The sequence below is a fragment of the Hyla sarda genome, chromosome 11 (genome assembly GCF_029499605.1).
Source record: "Hyla sarda isolate aHylSar1 chromosome 11, aHylSar1.hap1, whole genome shotgun sequence".
In the NCBI taxonomy this organism is placed as follows: Eukaryota; Metazoa; Chordata; class Amphibia; order Anura; family Hylidae; genus Hyla; species Hyla sarda.
In genome coordinates, this window is record NC_079199.1 from 18,412,529 (window position 1) to 18,421,804 (window position 9,276).

Below are 9,276 nucleotides of genomic sequence, written 5' to 3' on the forward strand. Positions count from 1 at the left end.
ATTGAACACCGGCACCATAAAGGCGGCTCGGGCTCAACGTCACATTGCCACCCAGCCAATCAGTGGTTAAGGGACTCAGTGCTGCAGCCAGTTATTTACTGATGTATTGTACCACAGCAAGGGAATCGCAACAGGGACCTGAGCAGTGATAGAGGGAGCCGAGGAGGTAACTAGGGTTTTTTTAATTGACAAAATGAGAATAAAAACAAACTTCTGCATAACCCCCTTTAGAGGGCGAAAATTAGTCTGTGCTTTTTGGTACCATGGATCAATGAAAGCCAAGGAAAGTTCTCAGGAAATAAGACTTCCATATGCCTGTGTGTTGGGCTTCCCGATACATTTAGAAAAATGCAGGACAAAGAAATGGAGAACACAAGATAATGAAGATTGCACCAGTTTATTTATGTACAAATAATTGTGTTCAGTTCACACTAAAGTCTTCTCATGGTGCTGATGTTAAGTTGAATGTTTTCATAACATGGACAGAATCTTCAAAGTGAAATCCTCTTAATCCAACTGAAAAGGCAAAAAGATATAAGGTCAGAAGAGTCAATAAACAAGTGTTAAGATAGTGCTGCCCATATAGCCATAGTACAATACAGCCCCAATGTTTAAATTGACACTGCCATTAAGAATTTGTTTTGCATATGGTACAGCAAGTAAAAGACCGCATTCCGTCTGCTCAAAAGCACAAACTTTGGTCTTCTGCTGGACTGGTAGGAGACCAAACTCAGGAAGTAGGATCTGGCCATCAGTAGTGAATAGCACTCGCTCCTGTTTCATACACAGGCAGAATGTGCTATTCACTGCCCATGGCCAGACCCAGTGCTATTCACTGCCCATGGCCAGACCGTACTTCCAAAGTTTGGTCTCCTGCCAGTCCAGCAGAAGACCAAAGTTTGTGCTTTTGAGCAGACGGAATGCGGTCCGGACCAAAAGGGAGACCCCTAGTGGCCACAAAAGTGACAACTTTTACAGGGAGTTAAATATTTTATTTACCTATTGTATCATATGCAAAATTTTAATGGTAATGCCCATTTAAGAATGTAAACAAAGTAGTGGAACCAGTAAATGAATGATGAACATGATCTGTACATGGACCCCAGTAGCCAGCATACATGATCCATCAATAACTAGCCAAAGGCTGACCTGCCATGTCGAGCGTTCTAGTTTTGCAACAACTGGAGCCACCCTGGTTAGAAAAGTGGTTTAAACCATTCATAATCACTAAGGGAAGCTGCTGGCAGGTTGTAGTATTATATGCAACCCATTCATGCCTATAAACATGTAACACAATAGGGGAAATTACTAGAGATGCGCGAACTTGTGATTCGATACAAACTTCTCGGCTCGGCGGTTGATGACTATTCTGCATAAGTTAGTTCAGCTTTCAGGTGCTCCGGGGGGCTGGAGACTCTCCTAGGACGGTATCCACCTTTTCCAGCCACCGGAGCACCTGAAAGCTGAACTGCCGTATTTTTCGCCCTATAGGACGCACCGGCGTATAAGACGCACCCAATTTATAGGTGCAAAATAAAAAAAAAAATTAAGATTTTGAACCCAATAGTGGTCTTCAACCTGCAGACCTCCAGATGTTGCAAAACTACAACTCCCAGCATGCCTGGACAGCCGTTGGCTGTCTGGGCATGCTGGGAGTTGTAGTTTTGCAACATCTGGAGGTCCGCAGGTTGAAGACCACTGCATAGGAGGTAATACTCACGTGTCCCCGCCGCTCCGGACCCGTCACCGCTGCCCTGGATGTCGCTCCATCGCCGTGTCCCCGTCGCTCCGGAACATCTCTGCTGCCGGCCGGGTATCCTCGCTCTCCGTCGCCGCCATCACGTTGTTACGCACGCCGACGCACGAACGCGACGACGTGGAAGGAGAGCGCCGGCCATACAGGGCATCCCTGAACGGAGAAGACACCGAGGAGCCAGGTAAGGTCCCTCCCGGTGTCCTGTAAGCACTAACCCGGCTATTCAGTCGGGCTGTTCGGGACCGCCACGGTGAAATCGCGGCGATCCTGAACAGCCCGACTGAACAGCCGGGTTAGTGTCACTTTCCCTTCAGATGCGGCGGTCAGCTTTGATCGCCGCGTCTGAAGGGTTAATACAGTGCATCACCACGATCGGTGATGTCTTGTATTAGCCGCGGGCCCTGGCCGTTGATGGCCGCAGGGACCGCCGCGATAGGGGTGTTTTCGCCGTATATGGCGCACCAACTTTTTCCCCCCAGTTTTGGGGAAGAAAAAGTGCGTCTTATACGGCGAGAAATACGGTAATTTATGCAGGATAAAGCCCGCAAACGCCGAGCCGTTCGTATCGAATCGCTGTAACTTCGCTCATCTCTAGCAGTGGTGAATATTCTGGCTACATGCAGGTTCTATGGGGGAAGATTTATCAAAACCTGCACAAGGGAAATTGTGACCAGTTGCCCATAACCAGATCACTTTTACTTTCAGAGACTAAAAAAAATTAAAGTGAGCAATCTGGTTGCCATGGTCAATTGGTTAACTTTTCCTCTGCACAGGTTTTGTTACATCTTCCCATATGAAGCTACACTACATCCTGGTGTATGAGACACTGATGGAAATAGTTCACATCCCTATGTTATGCTGCCCATAGTAAGGCACAGCAGTCTGACCCCTGTGATCTAAAACTTATCCCCTATAGTGCAGATAGGGGAAAAGTTTCTGTGCTGTTGGGCATGAGACTTATCCTTTAAAGAGTAGCTCCCACCATCTGTATTTTTCTATCCCTACCTATTTGCTGATCTATCCCTTACCACCTCCCTGCCTAAAACAAAAAAAAGCAACAATTTCTACCTTATAAATGGCTCATCTTCTGCTTGTATGTTTATCTCTGCTGGGTGCCAACTTCCACCCTCACCTCATCTATGCTGTGCTCCTGTCGGTAGCACGCATAGATGAGCAGCCACTAGCACAGCAGGCTGCTCCGGGGTCTCCTCCCTGTTTAGCAGTGTAGTGTTACCCAGGGAGGAGGAGTATAGGAGCTTTGCCCACCTGCCGTGCTCACCACCGAAACCCGGGACTGAAACAGTACGGGTAAGTGAAATAAGATCTCACTTACCTGTACAGGACATGTACAGTCCTGGAGCATCAGCGCCTCCAGACTGTACATGCTGGGGGCAGGCAGCCAATGAGTGCAGACCCTGTGTTCACAGCACTCGCTCCCACCTGTCAGATTGACAGGCGGAGCGAGCGCAGGCTGACTGACTTAGGACCAATTGCCCAGCATCAGTCCTAATTCAGTCGTGACTTCACGGCAGGCTGCAGCCAGCCACTAGGAGGGAGACCCCTAGCAGCTGGTTTTCAAATGTAAAGTAAACTATTTTAATTTTAAAAATAATAATGAATCTATCTTAGAGATGTTGTAGTACATAAGTACTATAACATACCAAGAAAAAAGTTGGTGACAGTGCCCATTTAAAAAGTGTTTTCTCTTATTCGGGATAACCAGTGGTAATTTCTTCTAATAAGAGCACCACCTCAGTCATCAGGTTGTATGTGCTATTGCAGTTCTGTTTCAATTAAGTGAATAGAGCCAAGTTGTAATACCACAAAACCTAATGACAAGGGCGGTGCTGTTTTTGGAAGAAATTTGTGGTTTGACAGCGGTCAGTGCCAAGTAATGGTACCCGGTAGAATCAGAAGAGGCCACACTCACCTTGACAAAGCCAATGTCCTTGGCATACTGCCTGAAGCACTGACGGCACATATTCAGCCCGTATTTGCGGATCAGTCCATGTCTGTTAGAGCACACGCGGCTGCAAAAAAACAAGGAGGACCATATAAGTAAACAGAATTATAGAAACATGAAGAAAGGCTGTAGCCTAAATGTCAACTATTTAAGCCACAGTAGGGAGGTTTCATGCCATTTTGTCCACCATCCAATTTATTGTTAAATGTGAACACCAATGCGATCACTGCTGAAACCTACAAGACCCATGGCACTAAAGCCGACCGACCATTCAGCTAACTGTCCACTCTTCATCTGCTTATCACTACATACATGTAAGCTGCTGCCAGACATCTGTGGGAAATATGCTGCAGCCAGAGGAGACAAAGGGATCAGGCAAGATGAAATAAGACATGCCCAATATAGAGGGGAGCATTAGTAGACAAGATCAGTTTACTATTGTATAAAGGAGTACTCCACTTATAAAGCAACTGGCTCCAGTAAGTCAAACAGATTTGTAAATTACTTGTATAAAAAAAAATCTTAATCCTTTCAGTACTTATGAGCTGCTGAAGTTGAGTTCTTTTCTGTCTAAGTGCTCTCTGATGACACGTGTCTCGGGAACTGTCCAGAGTAGAAGCAAATCCCCAAAGCAAGCCTCTTCTACTCTCTGCAGTTCCCGAGACAAGCAGAGAGCACTGTTTCCAGACAGATAAGAACAACTCAACTTAAGTAGCTGATAATTATTGGAAGGATTAATATTTTTGTAATAGAAGTAAATTACAAATCTGTTTAACTTTCTGGAGCCAGTTGATCTAAAAAAAAATGTTTTCCTGGAATACCCCTATAACTTAAACCTTATGAATAATTAATCGGAGATGGGGGCCGGTGTTTAAGCAGCATCCAAAGGGGAGTCTGTTCTGTTCAGGAATTGGGAGATCCCAGATTGAACCCCCCCCCATGATCACTTTTCCCCTATTCCAGTGTTTCCCCAACCAGGGGGGCCTCCAGCTGTTTTAAAACTAAAACTCCCAGCATGCCCGGACAGCCTTTGGCTGTCTGGGCATGCTGAGAGTTGTAGTTTTAAAACAGCTGGAGGCACCCTGGTTGGGGAAACACTGGCCTATTCTGGGTGTCTATCTAAAGTTGTGTACTCCCTAAAGCATTACTGTCTGACAAAAAGCATGTAAAAAGTTGTTGATTGCATCTGGTCTTACTCCTAAGACTGCATTCACATTACGTTTTTTGCTATATAGTTCCCGTATACGGTTTCAAGTTAAAAATCGTACGAAACCGTATAGAAAACTATGCATTGACTTAACATCGTAAACTGTATGTCAAACGCATCATCCAGTTTAGTCCATTTGAGTCTTATACGGTTTTGTCCTTTTTTAACCTGTACCCAAAACCGTAGCCTAACGCGCTTTTTTTGGTCCGGGTGAAAAAAAAACTTTTTTGCTGATAAACAGAGTACGGGCAAGCAGTGCTAAATGCCGGAAGAATTCACATGACGGGGCAAGACTGTCACTAAACTGCTGTAGACCAGAGCTGCATGATGCAGCCTATAGCGAGCCTTCCTACGTGCCGCACAGGACGCCGGTATGCTGTAGTCCTGCACGGCGCTTGCGTTGACACCACTCACCGTGCGCACCTCCGCAAGGTAGTCCCTGCAGGGAACAGGGAGATGTAAGTAGAAGTAAGTTACCTACTAACTACATAAGGGAGGACCTGCCTACCACTAGGGGCTAACCTATTTACTTAGGGCAGTGCATCCCAGCCATGGTGCCTCCAGCTGTTGCAAAACTACAACTCCCAGCATGCCCGGACAGCCTTTGGCTGTCCGGGCATGCTGGGAGTTGTAGTTTTGCAAAAGCTGGAGGCACCATGGTTGAAGAAAACTAACTTAGGTGGTATAATTGTTTATATGGGAGCCCTAACTCCCAGGGGGTCATATCTATCTGGGGACCTACCTACTGGGAAGACCTACCTAATCATCAGATAGGACTCCCCAGTAGGTAGATAGGCCCCCAGATATGACTCCAATCAGTGATGGGGGTCATATCTATCTTGGGCCTGTCCATCTACTGGGGAGCCCTACCTGATGGGGTTTCATATCTAGGGGCCCGTGTACCTACTGGGGAGCCCTACCTGATGGGGTTTCATATCTGGGGGTCCATGTACCTACTGGGGAGCCCTACCTGATGGGGTTTCATATCTGGGGGTCCATGTACCTACTGGGGAGCCCTACCTGATGGGGTTTCATATCTAGGGGCCCGTGTACCTACTGGGGAGCCCTACCTGATTGGGTTTCATATCTAGGGGCCCGTGTACCTACTGGGGAGCCCTACCTGATGGGGTTTCATATCTGGGGGCCCGTGTACCTACTGGGGAGCCCTACCTGATGGGGTTTCATATCTAGGGGCCCGTGTACCTACTGGGGAGCCCTACCTGATGGGGTTTCATATCTATCTGCAGACCTGTCTACATATGGGAGAACTCTACCTAATGAAGGACATTACTGGGAGATTGCTGTCATTGTAGCCTGGACTATGGCCTTACACAATGCCACAAACCCCCTGAGATTGGTGTTAGTAAGGAAATTACCACGACCGTGAACAGTTCCATTCACTGACAGCATACAGAGCTATAATATAGACATCACGTGATCATAGCCTGTACTAATGATGCCCTAGGCCTCCCTGTCTATACAGAACATATAACTGATCGAAAACATTAGGAGGGAGGATCCGGTCACCATGTGGGAGAACACCACACGGGCGCCGCCAACCTGCCCGCCTCGTCCGCCATGATGCTCTCCATGCGGCCTGTCCCCATACCCCACAATACGGACACCACCCGGCGGCCAACCTCCCCGGCCCGCGCCCCGCACACCCTCCACAGCACGGCGGGCCGTCACACACGCACCAGGAGCGGGATCCCTGCCCGAATTTCCTAGGGTGGCTCCAGTACAGCTGCTGGTGACCCATCTCGTCCGTCTATCTGCTCGCGAAAAGGAAGAGGCGGAGTCGCGCAGGCGCATATTAACTCGGGAGAGGCCTCCCGGCATGCAGTGCGGGTATCCCAGCTAGCACCGCGGCTGCCAGGCTGCCATGGAAACCTAAGCGTCTCCTGCACTGGCTGCATTCAAAATGCCAAAAACTTTATTGGTGTCGTAATTCATTAAAAAGAATAATGTCTTTTTTTTATTATCCACATGAGTTGCAATACCAGGCCTGATTCCTGAAAGAAGGGGGCGCTATGTGAGCGAAAAGATACAAGGGCCAAGACACAGTGTCCGTGGCCATTTTGTTCTTTCCAAATGTGGGGTTCCTGCGCCTGAGCCTTAGGGTGGAGCATAAGTACTAAATATATAAATCCCTAGAAATGTCAGCAGCAGTATACAGATAGAGCGGGAAGGTGAGGTGTATAACTACTATATATCCTGATCCCATAGAGGTAGTAGCAGTATACAGATAGAGCTGGGAGGTGAGGTGTATAACTACTATATATCCTGATCCCATAGAGATAGCAGCAGTATACAGATAGAGCTGGTAGGTGAGGTGTATAACTACTACACTGCTCAAAAAAAATAAAGGGAACACTAAAACAACACAATGTAACTCCAAGTCAATGACACTTCTGTGAAATCCCACTGTCCACTCAGGAAGCAACACTGATTGACAATCAATGTCACATGCTGTTGTGCAAACGGAACAGACGACTGGTGGAAATTATAGGCAATTAGCAAGACACCCCCCAGTAAAGGTGTAGTTTTGCAGGTGGTGACCACAGACCACTTCTCAGTTCCTGTGCTTCCTGGCTGATGTTTTGGCTGGCTGAAGGTTTGCTGTGTCTGTCAGCGTAGTGTCCAGAGCATGGAGGCGCTACCAGGAGACAGGCCAGTACATCAGGAGACGTGGAGGAGGCCGTAGGAGGGCAACAACCCAGCAGCAGGACCGCTACCTCCGCCTTTGTGCAAGGACTAGCAGGAGGAGCACTGCCAAAGCCCTGCAAAATGACCTCCAGCAGGACACAAATGTGCATGTGTCCACTCAAATGGTCAGAAACAGACTCCATGAGGGTGGGGTGATGTCCACAGGTGGGGGTTGTGCTTACAGCCCAACAACCATGCAGGACGTTTGGTATTTGCCAGAGAATCCCAAGATTGGCAAATTCACCACTGGCGCCCTTTGCTCTTCACAGATGAAAGCAGGTTCACACTGAGCACATGTGACAGACGTGACAGAGTCTGGAGACACCGTGGAGAATGTTCTGCTGCCTGCAACATCCTCCAGCATGACCGGTTTGGCGGTGGGTCAGTAATGGTGTGGGGTTGCATTTCTTTGGGGGGCCGCACAGCCCTCCATATGCTTGTCAGAGGTAGCCTGACTGCCATTAGGTACCGAGATAAGATCCTCAGACCCCTTGTGAGAGCATTGACTTATTTTTCTCTGCTCTCCGGTTGCTGCTGGTATCGCTCTCCTGTCCTCTGATGCGATCTTTTTCTAGCTTTTTCTGCACTAGCCTAGGCCCAGTCTTCTTTCCGGTTCCTCACTGCAGCCTGCAATTGCAGTATGACCTGTCGGGCCCCAAAAGCAGGAAGAACATCGCACGGGAAAGCAATACCAGCAGGAGCAGCAGAAGTTAGGTCAAAGTTTATTATTTTAATTTTGGCAGCCTGGGCATAATACTTTTTTTTTTTGCTGGATAACCCCTTTAACAACTGTGATTTTCTATGTGTCAGGCTGAAGATCACATGACCCAGTTACAGAAATGAAAGGCATGAATGCATCAGTGCTGGAAAGAAACAGATGGCGCTATAGAACTATATGGGCAAAAAAGAACATAGGCTTCCTCGTGACTAGAGATGAGCGAACTTACAGTAAATTCGATTCGTCACGAACTTCTCGGCTCGGCAGTTGATGACTTTTCCTGCGTAAATTAGTTCAGCCTTCAGGTGCTCCGGTGGGCTGGAAAAGGTGGATACAGTCCTAGGAAATAGTCTCCTAGGACTGTATCCACCTTTTCCAGCCCACCGGAGCACCTGAAAGCTGAACTAATTTACGCAGGAAAAGTCATCAACTGCCGAGCCGAGAAGTTCGTGACGAATCGAATTTACTGTAAGTTCGCTCATCTCTACTCGTGACGTCACGGCCTGCCCCCTCAATGAAAGTCTATGGGAAGAGGGCGAGACGGCCATCACGCCCCCTCCCATAGACTTGCATTGAGGGGGCGGGACGTGATGTCACATGACGGGGCTTGACGTCACGAGGGGGCGGGCGTGAACATGGAAGCCTGCATGTTGGAAACTCTGGGTAGTGGAGTAACCCTTTAAATCTTCTCAACTGGCCCTCATAATTACAAACTAATAAAAAAAAAAAAAAAAAAAAAAGCAGTTGCCCATAGCAACCAATTTGCAGAAAGTTCTGATTGGATATAAGAACTTTTATCACGTACCCAGAGTATCAAGTACTTTTTTTTTAATCTTTGGACCAGATTAAAAAAAAAAAACTTTAAAGAGAAAGCGTATTTATATAGCCCAGTGTTTCCCAACCAGGGTGCCTCCAGCTGTTGCAAA

General features: G+C 47.6%; 1 protein-coding gene across 1 annotated transcript; it reads right to left on the reverse strand.

The window, feature by feature from the left end:
- Nucleotides 1-381: 381 nt before the first annotated feature.
- Nucleotides 382-6,782, reverse strand: RPS29 (ribosomal protein S29). The gene is made up of 3 exons (XM_056546542.1): nt 6,624-6,782; nt 3,687-3,786; nt 382-516 (listed from the first exon to the last, which is right to left on the reverse strand). The coding sequence occupies exons 1-3, from the start codon at nt 6,683-6,685 to the stop codon at nt 508-510; spliced, it is 171 nt and encodes a 56-aa protein (XP_056402517.1). The 5' UTR covers nt 6,686-6,782; the 3' UTR covers nt 382-507.
- Between the last annotated feature and the right edge of the window lie 2,494 nt (nt 6,783-9,276).